Source organism: Bos indicus, chromosome 21 (genome assembly GCF_029378745.1).
Source record: "Bos indicus isolate NIAB-ARS_2022 breed Sahiwal x Tharparkar chromosome 21, NIAB-ARS_B.indTharparkar_mat_pri_1.0, whole genome shotgun sequence".
NCBI classification, from domain to species: domain Eukaryota; kingdom Metazoa; phylum Chordata; class Mammalia; order Artiodactyla; family Bovidae; genus Bos; species Bos indicus.
The window spans coordinates 24,599,021-24,616,658 of NC_091780.1; the positions used below are offsets into that span (position 1 = coordinate 24,599,021).

The window sequence follows — 17,638 nt, forward strand, 5'->3', positions numbered from 1 at the left end:
TGATTCCTGGGTTGGGAAGATCCCCTGGAGAAGGAAATGGCAACCCACTCCAGTATTCCTGCCTGGAGAATCCCATGGACAGAGGAGCCTGGTGGGCTACAGTCCATGGGGTTGCAAGAGTTGGACACAACTTATCAACTAAACCACCACCGAGAGACCAGAAAAGCTAAGACAGAGGAGATGCCGTGTGACTTTGACCAAAGAAACATAAATCCCAACCCTTTATTGTTTCAAACTCTTAGGATTCTGGGAAACCAGTGTTTACTTTCAGTGCCCCCTAGATCTAGGCTGTAATGTGTTGTCCACAGAGCTTGTACTTGTCAGCTGTATTCACTGATGCAGCTCTGCGTTTTAAATTTTGTTTTGCTATTTTTTAATTCCAAACTGTTGAGATCTCCAGAAGACTCTTGAATCTAAGTTCACCCTCCACATAAAAAATAGTTCATTTCACATATAACTTGATTTCCTCTCCTGTGAGGGGATTAATCCCAAACTGGTATACTTCCCAGTAGGACATGAGAACCAAAAACTCAGGGTCATAGATCATTCCCTAGAGATATAGACTATTTCAGTGGGCGTGCTCAGTTGTGTCTGACTCTTTTGCGACCCCATGGACTGTAGCCCACCAGGCTCCTCTGTCCATGGGATTTCTCTGGCAAGAATACTAGAGTGGATTGCCATTCCCTTCTCCAGAGGATATTCCTGACCCAAGGATCAAACCCACATCTCCTGAGGCTCCTGCATTGGCAGGCGGATTCTTTACCACTGATCCACCTGGGAAGACCTAGACTATTCAAGGTGATAAGCAAAACCATTAAGATGTTGACCTCTTCATTAATACAAAGAAGTGTGTATATATATATACATACATACATTTTCTTTACTAAATAAGCTTTCAGAAAAGAAGAAAAGTGTTAAGATTAAATCTTGCTTACAGAGATGTGCAGGTCCTTTCACTGTAATTCTCACACTTCGACTTCCCAGAGGAACAGCAATTACATTTTCTTCCCCTAGGAAAGAACACAAGACAAATGTAATAAAACTTCTGCACTAAAGGCCCATTGAAATAAGCAACTCAATCAAAACTAAGGGCATGTATAAAGTGTTCTTAATTGTATTTCATTTCCATCTTCAGTCAGGAAATCTTCAGAAAACAGCTATTGTGTCTAAGGCATATTAATATATGCACATAATTTCATTTAAATATTGGGTTGGCCAAAACATTCATTTTTTTCTGTAAGATGGCTCTAGTAGTGCTTAGTTGTCTTTAACTTCATTAGAAACAATTTCTTTAGACTGTATTAAGACAGCTGTCATTTAAAAAAATAACTTACAAAACTGGTGAATTTTTGTGTAGCCATGTTAATAATAAAGATGGAAGAAAAAAAGCAACATTTTCAGCATATCATGCTTTATATATTTTATTATTTCAAGAAAGATAAAAACACAACTGAGAAGCAAATAAAGATTTGTGCAGCGTATGGAGAAGGTGCTGTGATTAATTGAATGTGTCAAAAGTGGTTTGTGAAGTTTCATGCTCAAATTTCTAGCTGGACAATGTTCCATGATCCAGTAGATCAGTTAAAGTTGATAGCAATCAAATAGAGTTATTGAGAACAATCTACATTATACCACGAAGAGATAACCAACATACCCAAATATCCAAATCAAGTGCTGAAAATCATTTGCACCAGCTTATTTATGTTAATCATTTTGATGTTTGGGTTCCACATAAGTTAAGCAGAAATAATCTTCTTGACTCTGCATGTGATTCTCTTCTTAAATGTAACAAAAAGTCCCATTTTTAAAAACAAATTGTGACAGGCAATAAATAGGGGATGCTGTACAATAACGTGGAACAGAAGAGATCATGGGGCAAGGGAAAAGAACCCATCAACAACACCAAAGGCCGATCTTCATCCAAACAAGGTGATACTGGGTGATATGGTGGAATGGGAAGGGAGTCCTCTATAATGAGCTTCTTTCAAAAAACCAAATGATTAATTTCAACAAGTAATGCTCCCATTAGACCAATTGAAGACAACACTCGATGAAAAGTGTACTGAATTAGTCAACAGAAAACCCATAATCTTTCATCAGGATAATGTAAGAGTGCATGTTTCTTTGATGACTAAGGCAAAAACTGTTACATCTTGGCTGGGAAGTTCTGACTCATCTGCCATATTCACCAGACACTGCTGCTTCGGATGTCCCTTCAATTTGGTCTTTACGATATTAGCTTCAAGGAAAAATTTTCAGTTCCCTGGAAGACTATAAAAAGCACCTAGAACAGTTCTCTGCCCAAAAAGATTAAAAGTTTCGAGAATATGGTATTATGAAGTTGCCTGAAAAATGGAAGAAAGTAGTGGAACAAAATGGTGAATACATTATTCAATAAACTTCCTGGTGAAAATGAGAAATGTTTCTTTTACTTTAAAAAAACTGACGGAATTCTTTGACCAATCTATTTTTTTAAAATATTAAAGAAAAATTTAAATAAATGTACTGATCAACTTGAGCGAGGCCACAAACTAGGGCCCTAAGGTCATACTCATTCATTTGAGGTTGCTTGTGCCCTACAATGGAGAAGGCAATGGCACCCCACTCCAGTACTCTTGCCTGGAAAATCCCATGGATGGAGGAGCCTAGTGGGCTGCAGTCCATGGGGTCGCTAAGAGTCAGACACGACTGAGCGACTTCACTTTCACTTTTCACTTTCATGCATTGGAGAAGGAAAGGGCAACCCACTCCAACGTGCTTGCCTGGAGAATCCCAGGGTCGGGGGAGCCTGGTGGGCTGCCGTCTATGGGATCGCACAGAGTCGGACACGACTGAAGCGACTTAGCAGTAGCAGCAGCAGTGCCCTACACAGGCAGAGGTGAGTAACTGTAACGAAGACAATACGGCTCACAAAGAGTAATATACTTACTACATGGTTCTCTACCAAAAACTTTTGACAGTACCTGGCCAAGATAATTATTTAATGGAAATCAGGGGCCCCTGGCCCCTGAAAAAAAAAACAGATTTTTTTTTCATGCTGTTACACATTCTGAAATTAATTTTCATGACCACATAATAATCCAGGGGTATATGAACTTCTATCCCCCAGTCTCCTATTTGATCATCAAATCTATGATTAATGATATCAGTACATCATCAACAATATGAATTACTTCAAGCAGATGTTGTGTTTTGTTTGTTTAACTTACAGAGAAGAGTTTTTGATAGCCTCTGGGTGAAGTTGTTGAATCAAAGGATGTCACTATGTTTATTGACTTGTTTATAAGTTTTATCAAATAAAAATACTTATTTACTATTAAAATTAGAAAATTCAAAAAGCATTCCAGACAAAATAAAGCTATTTCCAATCCAACTGCCCAGAGATCACTTCTAGCACTGTGATAAATATCCTTTCCTGATTTTATATTTGTTTGTTTTTGACACACATACATGTAAAAAAATGAACACTATTTAAATGCTCACTATTTGGGGAGGAGTTAGATAAACAGTGACACGTCCAGGCTAAGGATCTTTCCAACCCAGGGATTGAGCCTGTGTCTTTTGCATCTCCTGCATTGACAGGTGCATTCTTTACCATTAGCATCACCTAGGAAGCCCTGAAGGAATACTCTACAACTGATAAAAGTAACACTAGGAGGCCACATTACTTGATGTGGAAAGACTGCTAACATATATACTGATTGATGAAAAAAGCAAGTTAATATATGTTTTTACCCAGTGTTAGATAAGTACAATCCTTTGTTTTCCTGGTAGTTGGATCACTTGTGAATGTATCCTCAAGCAGCAAATTGCTTAATTTTGCTTGTTTGGGACCTTGGTTAAAATAGAAAGAAACTACATACGTATGTGTATATTCTTATGTAATTTGCTTTTCTTTGAACAATGCTGTTTATTTGAAATCAAGTCATGTTGGTGAGCCTAACTGTCCTTCATTCACTTTCACAACTATACACAACATAATAGTTAAATTAAACATCTTTGAATCTCCTTTTCCAGGAAAAAAAAAAGAAAAAAGCAAGTTAAAAAATAACTACATGGCCAACTATTTCTTGATTATGATGTCAAAACCATAGGTAACAGATGAAAAACATAAACTGGACTCCATCAAAATTAAACTTTTCCACGTCAAAGGGTACTATCAATAGAGTGAAAAGGCAAGGCATGCAGTGGGAGAAAATATCTGTAAATCATGTACCAAATAAGGGGTTAATATTCAGAACAGATACAGAGTTTCTACAACCCAACAACAATGACAACAAAAATCACCCCAATTCAAAAAGTGGGCAAAGGACTTGAATAGACATTTTTCCAAAAAGGATATGCAAATGTCAATAAGCACAAAGAAACAGGCTCAATGTCACTAATCATTAGGGAAATGCAAATCAAACCCACAAAGAGATATCACTTCACACTCACTGCTGCTGCTAAGTCGCTTCAGTTGTGTCCGACTCTGTGCGACCCTGTAGACGGCAGCCCACCAGGATCCCCTGTCCCTGGGATACTCCAGGTGAGAACACTGGAGTGGGTTGCCATTTCCTTCTCCAATACATGAAAGTGAAGTCGCTCAGTCTTGTTTGACTCTTCGCGACCCCATGGACTGCAGCCTACCAGGCTCCTCCGTCCATGGGATTTTCCAGGCAAGAGTACTGAAGTGGGGTACCATTGCCTTCTCTGTCACACTCACTAGGATGGCCATTATTAAAACAAAAAACACAATGACAAGTGTTGGTCAGGATGTGAAGATATTAGAACCCTTGTGAACAGCTGATGGAAATTTAAAATAATTTTTCAATCACTATGGAAAACAGTTACTCAAAACATTAAATATAGAGTTACAACATGATTCAGCAATTTCCACTTCTGGGTACACCCCAAAGAACTGAAATCAGGGACTCATACAGATATTTACACATGCCATTCACAGCAGCATTATTTCAGCCAAAGATGAAATCAATCTAAGTGTCCATTCACTGATGAGTGGAAAGCTATCATGTGGTAAATATATACAATGGGATATTTTTCAGCCTTAAAAAGTAAGGCAATTCTAGGACTTCTCTGGTGGTCCAGTGGTTAAGAATCTGCCTTACAATGCAGGGGACACAGATTCAGTCCCTGGTGGGGGAACTAAGATCCCACATGCCTCAAGTCAACTAAGTCAGCACACTGCAACTACCAAGTCCATGTACTCTAGGGTTGGTGAGCTACAAGAGAAACCCACATACCACATACTGCAACTAAAGAAAGCCCGCATGCTGCAACAAAGGTCTGGGGTGGCCAAAATGAAAAAAAAAAATTTTAAGTATTTTTTTAAAAAGTAAGACAATTCTGACACATGCTATGACACACAGATAAACCACAAAGATGCTATGCTAAGTGAAATATGCCAGTCACAAAAGGATATGTATGATTCCATTTATATGAGGTATGTTAAGTTCATAGAGACAGAAAGTAGGATGGCTTTTGGCAGGGGATGGGGTAAGACATATTATAACAATCTATCTCTAGAACTTTTCTCATTTTGCAAAACTGAAAGTCTGAGCCCACTAAATAATAACTCTCCATTCTCTCTCATCAAACCATTGACAGTGGTTTCCTCCCAGGAAAGAAAAGAATTCTGGGAGTGCCTGAATGGAAACGTAGTTCTATATTTTTTGTTTTCTGTAATAAAAATGCACCAATGAGTTACTTTTAAAATAAATTTTTTTAAAAAGCTAAAAATATTATTTACAGAGGAAAAAAAGAAAATAAAGGACCAGGGCCAAAATATTTTGCTGGATAAGTTTTGCAAAACCTTAAGCAAACAAGCAGGTTGCAGATAATAGGAAACTGAAAGCTTCCCAGTTGGTGAATACCAGATAAAATAACTGATACCCAAACCAAACACAGAGATCACATAAATAAATATGTAAACTAAAACTTAATTATCACTATGGATGTAATAATAAGAAATACAACAAGGCAAATTTCAGAACTCTATCCTAAGGATCACACATTATGACTAAATACAGTATATTATAAAAATGAATGATTGATTCAACATCAGAAAAAGTACTAATATAATTGGTTATATTAACAAATCAAGTGAGTTAAATATTATGAACATTTTAATGAATATAAAAAGGTATCTGATGAAATTCAGCATGCATTACAATAAGATTCCTTTTAAAATCAAGGACAGAAAGAAACACCCTCAGTTTAATAAAGAATCAGAAGCCATGAGCAGATTTAATGGTGAAATATTAGAATTATTTCCACCATGGTTAGGAACACAACAAAAATTATCATCATTTTCCCCCTACACTCTTATCTTTGTCAGTGTAAGTAGAAAATAAATTAGAGGAATATATATTGGAAATAAAAAAATTTAAAACCTTGGTTGTAGATAATATAACTACTTAAAATTCAAGAAGAAAAAAATTACTAGAGACCAACATTCCTAATGAATATAGATGCAACAAGTCTCAATAAAATACTGGCAAACCAACTTCAGCAGCACTTTAAAATGATCATACACCATGATCAAGTGGGCTTTACTCCTGGGATGTAAGGAGATGGGACAGTTCATCAAATATGAATCAATCAATATAATACATCACGTTAATAGAATAAAAGAAAAATCCTATTATCATCTCAATACAGAAAAACCATTTGACAAAATTCAATAATGATAAGAATAAGAACTCAACAAATTAGGCATAGAAAGAACATATCTCAAAATAACAAAGTGTGTATATTACATACCCACAGCCAACATCATACATAATGTGCTTTTTATGCTTTGTTCTGTATTTTCCAATTTTATATAATAAAAATGTATTTTTTCTTACAATGTTATTTTTTTTTAATTATTTAGGAAATTTTCCAGTGCCTTCAGATTTTATGACGGCATCTCCAGTAATAGAGAGTGACAAGGATCTCCAAATGGAGTCAGAAGAATAACAATTCTTAATAAGCTGAGGCTGGTTTCATATATGATATTATACATGTTTCAATGCCATTCTCCCAAATTATCCCAGCCTCTCCCTCTCCCACATAGTCCAAAAGACTGTTCTATACCTCTGTGTCTCTTTTGCTGATGGTATGGAGAGGGAGGGGGGGTGGTTCAAGATGGGGAACATGTGTATACCTGTGGTGGATTCATGATGATGTATGGCAAAACCAAAACAATGTTGTAAAGTAACTAACCTCCAATTAAAATAAATAAATTTATATTAAAAAAAAAAATAAGCTGAGGCTGGCCAAAATCCAAAGGACAATAACCAAAAACCTGTATACTTCATTGTGTCATTATTTAAGGTAAAAGAGTCAATAATATTTTGTTGATGAATACACAGTACAGACAATTTAATTTTTTATTTGCTGACTTCCGTGAGAAATATCTCTATTTTAAAATGATAAAAATAAGGAAATCATAAAATAAGCTTTAAATAGGTCCACAGATACATGGTCTTCATTTTTCTTTCTTCTATACTTTCAAAGTTCTTTGCAATGAAAAGGGCTTGGAAGCAAAGATTCCCCAGTGACAGTAAGTATTGCCTATGTCTTGGGCTCTAAATACCATTCCCCAATAAAAAGAATCAAGACTTCATGGAAAAAAAAAAAAAACAAAACAGGCAATTCTAGGTCTGGAAAAGGAAAAAGAATTCAAAGTGAGCCTAGAACACCTTGTTGTTATTTCAGAACGCAAAGCAGTGTTTAAAGTCCAAAGGAATTATGTCAAAAGGGTTCAGCTTGAACTGCTCCCACTGGCCACATTTTGGACAATATGCAGCCCAGATGAATAGTGTCTATAATATGACAAAACATTTAAAAACAAAAAAATCTCTGAATTCAGAGTGAGAAAGGAAAAACAAAAAAGACTGGGGAGCTTCTTTACAGAAGAATATCAGAAAGTAAATACAGAGGTAAGGAAAGAATTAGAAAATTGCCATGTGCAACCAAACCCCAGAATAAGCACTATTTCAAGCAAGGGTCAACAATAGATGCTAAACCCCATGTGAGAAACTGTTGCAAAACAGAATATTTAACACCTTGAGATAACATTCTGTAGGTTTCTTACAAGGAAACATGGATCTGCATAAGATAGTGATCTGTTTCCCCACCTTAGACTACTGATCAAACTCAACACTGCTATGTCACAGACTTCCTGATGTGATGCAACATAAAGCACTTTGTACCATCGTTGATGTGCTCCTACCTGAACAGATGTTCAGTCCAGTTCCAATCAAGCCTTGGACCTCACTGCTCTGTTTATAGGAAATATTGAGAGAGATCCACAAATAAAGTGGCAATCAGATAAACCCAGAAGATGGAAAATTCTATAAGACAAACGGGATGAACACTTTACAAAGTCAATATTATGAAAAAATAAATGGTCTAAATAAGAGACACATCTGTTGAGAAGGAATGTTATGGAGGTTTTTTAACAGAATAGCTACACTGGCCAGGGCTTCCTTGGTGGCTCAGCAGTAAAGAATCCACCTGCCAATGCAGAAGGCCCGGGTTTGATCTCTGGGTCAGGAAGAACCCCTGGAGAAGGAAATGTCAACCCACTCCAGTACTCTTCTTTGAAAAAATCCCATAGCCAGAAGAGCCTGGTGGGCTATAGTCCATGGGGTTGTAAAGAGTCAAACATGACTGAGTGACTAAACAATAACAACATCAAGAGAGACATCTATGTAACGAAAATTGTTTTGAAAATAATAAATAAGAAATCTTTGCTAAGAAATCCTCTTCGGGGAGATCAACTGGGCTAAGTAACTCTCTTAGAAAATCTTTGTGAACTTAGACTGTGGTGTCTTTGAAGAGCATTTATCCTGTGTATGTATGTGTGTGTGTGTGTGTACACATTCCAACTGCCATTCATTGACCATTAAACACTCAAGTGAAACCTCTCAGACTAGAAACCCTGGCACTTTATTTCAGTCAGATGGTTCACACTTGGGGGAAATACATGGCTGTGTAGAGGGAAGTGAACCCCCAGTTGCTTACAATACTGCCTTGTCGGGAAACGCACATTGCAGGGCAGCTGGGCAAGGCTGGGAAGGCAGCAATCTGTAAGAGTCCTCACCTAAGGATTTAACATCCTTAGATTACAGAAAACTGTACAGTTTTAAATGCCATCTCTCCTAAACTGCAATTCCCATCTGTTTCTATAACTTTCCATAGTATATTAATATTTGATACATCTCATGTCCTTGTGGTACTTTTACAGAGCAGCACCTCCCAGAATTACCTTGAGAACTTATTAAAACACAGATTCCTGTTCCTCCCACAGAAATCCTGTCCCACCAGCTTACGGTGGAGCCCAAAAATGTGTCCATCCAGCAGCCTCTGTGTGATGCTGCTATGGAGCATCTGTGAGCTGTGTTTCCAACAGCAGTGAACCAGGGTAGAGTGAGGGAAAACTCCAGGGCTTTAGGACAGGAAGCAGGGTGGTTCTACAGTCACAACTTTTCAGGATTTCTCCACCATTCTGCAGAAAAGCACAATTCTAGCTCTGACCAGAAATAGAGAGAGAACCCTGATGAGGAAGAGAATTTTAAAGAGGGAGGGGCCAGCAGCACTAAATGCTCTTCCACTGGGGGCTTCAAGTGCCTTTTGGATGAAGCAGTAAAAACCTTGCTAATGGGATTCATAAAGACAGTATCAACTGGGCAGTAAGCACAGGAGGCTGCCATCTGAGGAATAAATTGACAAAAAAGGAGACACAGGAAATGTAAACAGTTTTTCCAAAAGTTGTCAATAAAGCTAAGTGAAAGATTAGGGTGGCAGCTGGAGATGTGGAGAGTTTAAAAGATCTATATACACATACACATATATTACATATATAATTATGTAAAATACATATGTTGTTGAGTTGCTAAGTCATGTCCAACTCTTTTACCACCCCATGGGCTGTAGCCTGTCAGGCTCCTCTGTCCATGGGATTTCCCAGGCAAGAATACTGGAGTGGGTTGCCATTTCCTTTCCCAGGGGATTTTCCCAACCTAGGAGTTGTACCTGCATCTCCTGCATTGGCAGATGGATTCTTTACTGTTGAGCCACCAGGGAAGATATATATATATCTTATCCATACACACATATATATACACACACATATACACACAAACATATAATTTGCAAATTATATTTCCATTTAAGATGGAAGAGATCTGGTCACATTTAACCCTGATGGGAAAAGGAGACAGAGAAAGAGGATAAAGGAGAGAGACAATAGGTGGGGTGAAATCTCTGAGGAAGCAGAGGGGGCTGGGATCCAGGATGCAGATGGAGGGGTTAATTAGCCTTGGAAAGGAAGCCGGACACTTGTTCCTCTGTAATGGGAGGGACCAAAGAATGGACGGGCGCAGCTGCAGGGTGAGGTCTCTACTAACGGTTTCTGTTTTACCGAGTTTGGGGTTTTTTTACAATCTTATTTGGAGTCTAGCACAGAATCAGTTTTTGTAAATGGTCCATAAATGTTTGAAAAGACAGTATGTTCCCTCAAAATGCAATGCTCAATAATACCTGTTAATGTAACATGACTTAGTTCCTATTAAGAGTGTTCAAGTCTTCATAACAGTTTTATTTGCTTCAATTTCTTCTTACAGACCTATAGGGCTATTGTTTTCTTTGTACATTTTTTAATATTCATTTTTGGGGCTTTCCAGGTGGTGCTGGTGGTAAAGAAAATATCTGCCAAGCAGGAGACATGGGTTCCATCCGTGGGTTGGGAAGATACCCTAGAGAAGGAAACACCTACCCACTCCAGTATTCTTGCCTGGCAAATCCCATGGACAGAGAAGCCTGGTGAGCTACAGTCCATGGGGTCACAAAAGAGTCAGATCTTAGTGACTGAGCATGCATGCATGCATGCAAGATTCTACTAGCTTTGATATTAACACTGCTAACATGCTTTCTCGTCTCCCTTGTTACACTGGGATACTTAAACCCCAGACAAATGGCCTCCAGGTAAATCCCCCTCAGGTTGGAGCTAACAGGAGTAAGCTGTATCTTGTGTTTCAGGACAGGTGAAGTAGACACCACTTAAAACCTCCTCTCACAAGTTTGCTTATGAGGCCACCAATCAGGTCTTATTTTGGGGCCTCTTTAAAATATTATACTCTCTAATGGTATAGAATCCAATGGTTGAGAACATGGCAGACGGCAGAAGGTTTCTTCTCTACCCCATATAAACAATGTTCATAACAGCAGGTCCACGACTGGGAAATCTAGATTTGGTGGTGGTGTTGGGAACTGGTTCCTGTTGAACACCTTCATTGTTTGGAACTACTTCAAAACATTTCCATTGAAATTTGCGGTAAGAGATCCTTGATACTGCTACTCACTATGTCATCTTCCAGGGCTTCTTCTCAACACACTCTGCATTTTTTTTTTTTTTTTTTATTCTACAAACTACTGGGGGAGGAAATATGGAATCACGGCTAAGATCACAGACCACAGAGTCAGGCAACCTGGGCTGGAATGCCAGCTTCACCTCTTACAACCACTGTGTGACTTTGGGCAAGTTTCCTACCTTCTCTGTGCCTCAGTTACATGTGTAAAATGAGGATAATAATACTTGTTTCAAGGAGTTGTTGAGAGGATTTGATAACATAATACATCCAAAGGATGTAGAAGAAAACTTAACCAGCAGTCGGGCTGGGTAAGCGCAAGTTATTAAAACCAGGCTGAACACATACGATGCCCCCAGGCACGATCCTGAGTAACTTGACAAAACTGCCTCCTTTGTTCTAATAAAAAGCCATTCCTACAATTAAGAAAACTGAACTTTTGTAAGTTTAAGTGACTTGTCCAAGATCACAGACTTCCCAAGCAGCAGGGCTGGGGTCAGAACCAAATACTGCACTCTTAACCCTTCTACTGTTGAGACCCAGTTGTCACTGTAAACTCCCACTCTCCCATCACAAGTACATTCATTACACTTTGATTTTACGGGCTTCACTTCTTTGATTTTGCAATCACTGGGCTGACCCAAGGATCTATTAAGTTTGCTTCCACTGACTTCCCTCCTACACATAAACGCTCAAATCCAGCTGTTCCATCATATTTTTTCTATGTCTCATTTCCTGCCGCAGAGATCACCGCTTTGCTAAGTAGCAAAATGTATAGGAAATAAACTGTCCACACAATATTAACTAATCAATAAACATCAGTTTCAGCCCAGAAGGACTGCAATTTATACCAGATCATTTATTTGCACTATAAAGTCAAATTAGAACTGCACCCACCTAAATATATACATTCCAACATAACACAAGAAAAGAGATGAACTCTTCTATTACCCTCACTTTGACAATCTCATTTCCACTTTACCATTTCTGGTTTTTTATTTTTTTTTAAATTTGGTTGGGTATTTTGCTGAACAAAACTTTCGGTCATGTATATTTCATGTTATTTTTTGACCTTGCATTTTTAATTATTCTGCTCTTTCAGGCTCAAACACACACACACACACACACACACCACCCTCCATCTTCTCTCCATTCCCAAAGAATAGAGGAGCTTTTTTTTTAAAAGCTTTTAAAGAAGAAAAGTATCAAATAAATGTTAATGCTATTAATAATTCTATGAAAAAACTGAAAATAATACGTATCTTCCTTTAAAATGAGATAACGAGTGTGAAAGCATTTCGTAAATTGAGAAACAAACACAAAAATGGTATTTATTAATACTCTTACACACATATAACCACTTGGCATCATTTAACCTAAAACAACATTGTATAGAACAGGGGTTGACAGCTTTCCAAATTAGGGTAGTCAAGTTTTGTTCTGTCTCGTTTTTACTTCTTGGTCTTGCACCATGGTATGTGGGATCTTCGTCTCCTGACCAGGGATAGAACCTGCACTTCCTGCATCAGAAGCACAGAGTCCTAACCACTGGACCACCAGGGAAGTCCGTGGATAGTCAAGTTTGATTTAATTTGTCTGTGCCTTTGTTGGTGTGCTGGAGGACTGGGAGACTAGGACTCTTTCGAAGATAAAGCCAGCGTGTGGCTACATGGATTCTGAAAATGCAAGGCTGATCGTACACTTCCTTTTGACACAGAGGTGGGACAAATGACATGTGCCAAGGAACAAAGTTGGGCAAAATAAAAATCAGAAATTAACAACCATCCTTTAAAAGCAGACAGGGGACTCGGCAGGGATTGGATTCGGTGAGAGAAACTGCTGCAAGCTGAAACCCAATTTCTACACCTCTGCTGTAATTACACCCCTGCCCTGAGCTGCTCATGTGCTACATCATTTATGGTGTTTATTGCTGCATCTGCAAATGAGTGTCCTTAGCTATCAGCCTTGGTATCTATGTAGAAACATCTGCTCCCAATCTGGAGGTATAGATCTTTAATGGCTTAAAATGCCTTTACCCCAGAAGAATATGTAACAGGCAGAGTGTTTAACAGTACATGTTACTGTGCTGGTTTCCAGGACTAGTTTTGAATAGCAAGTGGCAGAGGGAGCTGTGGCCTTCCCTGGTGGCTCAGCAGTAAAGAACCTGCCTGCCAATGCAGGAGACACGGGTTTGATCCCTGGGTTGGGAAGATCCTCTGGAGGAGGAAATGGCAACCCACTCCAGTATCGTTGCCTGGAAAATCCCATGGACAGAGGAGCCTGGTGGGCTACAGTCCATGGGGTCTCAAAAGAGTCGAACACAACTTAGCTACTAAACAAGAGAGGGTTCTATTTTACATACAGCACCTGACAACATTGTTCTGTCCGATGTTTCCCAGAATCAGAGTATAACCCTTCTTCTCTGCCCTTTACTCTGCAGCTAAGAAATCCAGAGCCTGGTAAGGACTAAATGGCAACTTGCCTCTGACTCTGTAATGGGATACCCCCAAATATGCCATTTTGGTATACCAGTTATTGGCATACAGCTGGCGGCGGCTGTGCTTCGCTGGACCAGCCTTGAGGAGAAACCCCAGTAAGATGGTAGGCGCTGGAGCAACTGTGAGGAGATACCCCACATCTAAGGACAAAGGAGAAGCCCCAGCAAGATGGTAGGAGAGGCAAATTCATGTTTAGAATCAAATCCCATTCCCGCCAGAGATGCTAAGAGGGCTCAAACAAACCTTGTGCGCACCAGGACCCGGGGACTCCACAGAGACTGAGATAGAACTGTGTCTGAGCATCTTCCATGGAGGTACAGGTCAGCAGTGGACTGCCACAGGGACAGGGGCTCTAGGTGCAGCAGACTTGGGTATGGCATAAACCCTGTTGGAGGAGGTCGCCTTTAACCCCACCACAGAGCTGCGAGGACTTACACAGGAATTAAAAAAGACTCTTGGAGGGCTCAAACAGTACCTTGTGCACCCAGACCCAGGAGAAGGGAGCAGTGACCCCACGAGAGACTGACCCAGACTTGCCTGTGAGTGCACAAGAAGTCTCCATCGGAGGCGTGAGTTGGTGGTAGCCTGCTGCAGGGTTGGGGGCACTGAGTGTAGCAGTACATGCATGGGACCTTCTGAAGGAGGTCACCATTATCTTCATTACCTCCACCATAGTTTGGCCCAGGTAAACAGCAGGGAGGGAACACAGCTCCACCCATCAAGAAAAATTGGATTACAGATTTACTGAGCATGGCCCCGCCCATCAGAACAAAACCGTTTCCCTCTCAGTCAGTCTGTCCCATCAGGAAGCTTCCATAAGCCTCTTATTCTTCTCCATCAGAGGGCAGACAGGCTGAAAACTGCAATCACAGAAAACTAACCAATCTAATCACATGGACCACAGTCTTGTCTAGCTCAATGAAACTATGAGCCATGCCATGTAGGGCCACCCAAGACAGGCGGGTCATGGTGGAGAGTTCTGACAAAACATGGTCCACTGGAGAAGGGAATGGCAAACCACTTCAGTATTCTTGCCCCATGAACAGTATGAAAAGGCAAAAAGATAGGACACTTAAAGATGAACTCCCCAGGTAGGTAGATGTCCAATATGCTACTGGAGACCAGTGGAGAAAAAACTCCAGAAAGAATGAAGAGACAGAGCCAAAGCAAAAACAACACCCAGTTGTGGATGGGACTGGTGATGGAAGCAAGGTCCGATGGTGTAAAGAGCAATATTGCATAGAAACCTGGATTATTAGGTCCATGAATCAAGGCAAGTTGGAAGTGGGCAAACAGGAGATGGCAAGAGTGAATGTTGACATTCTAGGAATCAGCGAACTAAAACGGACCGGAATGGGTGAATTTAACTCAGATGACCATTATATTTACTACGGTGGACAAGAATCCCTTAGAAGGAATGGAGTAGCCATCATAGTCAACAGAAGAGTCCAAAATTCAGTACCTTGATGCAAACTCAAAAACGACAGAATGATCTCTGTTTGTTTCCAAGGCAAACCATTCAAAATCACAGGAATCCAAGTCCTGTGATTGCCCTGACTAGTAATGCTGAAGAAGCTGTAATGCCCTGATCAGGCTGCTGAAGAATGCTGAAGAAACTGAAGTTGAACGGTTCTATGAAGACCTACAAGACCTTTTAGAACAAACTCCCAAAAAAGATGTCCTTTTCATCATAGGGGCCTGGAATGCAAAAGTAGGAAGTCAAGAAACACCCAGAATAACAGTTAAATTTGGCCCTGGAGTACAGACTGAAGCAAGGCAAAGGCTAATAGAGTTTTGCCAAGAGAAAGCACTGGTCATAGCAAACACCATCTTCCAACAACACAAGAGAAGACTCTACACATGGCCATCACCAGATGGCCAACACTGAAATCAGATTGATTATATTCTTTGCAGCCAAAGATGGAGAAGCTCTATACAGTCAGCAAAAACAAGATGGGGAGCTGACTGTGGCTCAGATCATGAACTCCTTATTGCCAAATTCAGACTTAATGAAAGTAGGGAAAACCACTAGACAATTCAGGTATGACCTAAATCAAATCCCTTATGATTATACAGTGGAAGTGAGAAATAGATTTAAGGGACGAGATCTGATAGACAGAGTGCCTGATGAACTATGGACGGAGGTTCATGACATTGTACAGGAGACAAGGATCAAGACCATCCCCAAGAAAATGAAATGCAAAAAAGCAAAATGGCTATCTGAGGAGGCCTTACAAATAGCTGTGAAAAGAGAAGTGAAAAGCAAAGAAGAAAAGGAAAGATATTCCCCTTCGAACGCAGAGTTCCAAAGAATAGCAAGGAGAGATAAGAAAGCCTTCCTCAGCAATCAATGCAAAGAAACAGAGGAAAACAATAGAATGGGAAAGACTAGAGATCTCTTCAAGAAAATTAGAGATACCAAGGGAACATTTCATGCAAAGATGGGCTCAATAAAGGACAGAAATGGTATGAACCTAACAGAAGCAGAAGATATTAAGAGGTGGCAAGAATACACAGAGGAACTGTATAAAAGGGATCTTCATGATCCAGATAATCACGATGATATGATCACTCACTTAGAGCCAGACATCCTGGAATGTGAAGTCAAGTGGGCCTTAGGAAGCATCACTACAAACAAAGCTAGTGGAGGTGATGGAATTCCAGTTGAGCTATTTCAAATCCTAAAAGATGATGCTGTGAAAGTGCTACACTCAATATGTCAGCAAATTTGGAAAACTCAGCAGTGGTCACAGGACTGGAAAAGGTCAGTTTTCATTCAATCCCAAAGAAAGGCAAGGCCAAAGAATGCTCAAACTACCACACAATTGCACTCATTTCACACACTAGTAATGCTCAAAATTCTCCAAGCCAGGCTTTAGCAATACATGAACCATGAACTTCCAGATGTTCAAGTTGGTTTTAGAAAAGGCAGAGGAAGCAGAGATCAAATTGCCAACATCTGCTGGATCATCAAAAAAGCAAGAGAGTTCCAGAAAAACATCTATTTCTGCTTTATTGACTATGCCAAAGCCTTTGACTGTGTGGATCACAAAAAAACTGGAAAATTCTGAAAGAAATAGGAATACCAGACCACCTGACCTGCCTCCTGAGAAATCTGTATGCAGATCAGGAAGTAACAGCTAGAAATGGACATAGAACAACAGACTGGTTCCAGATAGGAAAAGGAGTATGTCATATTGTCACCCTGCTTATTTAACTTATATGCAGAGTACATCATGAGAAATGCTGGGCTGGATGAAGCACAAGCTGGAATCAAGATTGCCAACCAGGAGAAATATCAATAACCTCAGATATGCAGATGACACCACCCTTATGGCAGAAAGTGAAGAAGAACTAAAGAGCCTCTTGATGAAAGTAAAAAGGGAGAGTGAAAAAATTGGCTTAAAGCTCAACATTCAGAAAACTAAGATCGTGTCATCCAGTCCCATCACTTCATGGCAAATAGATGGAGAAACAGTGAAACAGTGGCAGACTTTATTATGGGGGGCTCCAAAATCACTGCAGATGGTGACTGAAGCCATGAAATTAAAAGATGCCTGCTCCCTGGAAGGAAAGTTATGACCAGCCTAGACAGCATATTAAAAAGCAGAGACATTACTTTGCCAACAAAGGTCTGTCTAGTTAAGGCTATGGTTTTTCCAGTAGTCACGTATGGATGTGAGAGTTGGACTATAAAGAAAGCTGAGCACTGAAGAATTGATGTTTTTGAACTGTGTTGTTGGAGAAGACTCTTGAGAGTCCCTTGGACTGCAAGGAGATCCA

General features: G+C 39.7%; 1 protein-coding gene across 8 annotated transcripts in view; it reads right to left on the reverse strand.

The window, feature by feature from the left end:
- ADAMTSL3 (ADAMTS like 3) overlaps window positions 1-17,638 on the reverse strand; it is a 380,959-nt gene that overhangs the window by 185,774 nt on the left and 177,547 nt on the right. For all 8 annotated transcript variants that reach the window (XR_011562580.1, XR_011562581.1, XM_070775206.1 and 5 more), the window contains one exon: window positions 936-1,010. Coding sequence is in view for 6 of the 8 variants with exons in the window: in XM_070775206.1 (XP_070631307.1) it covers window positions 936-1,010 (75 nt within the window). In the remaining 2 variants the exon portion in view is untranslated. The remainder of the gene's footprint in view (window positions 1-935; window positions 1,011-17,638) is intronic.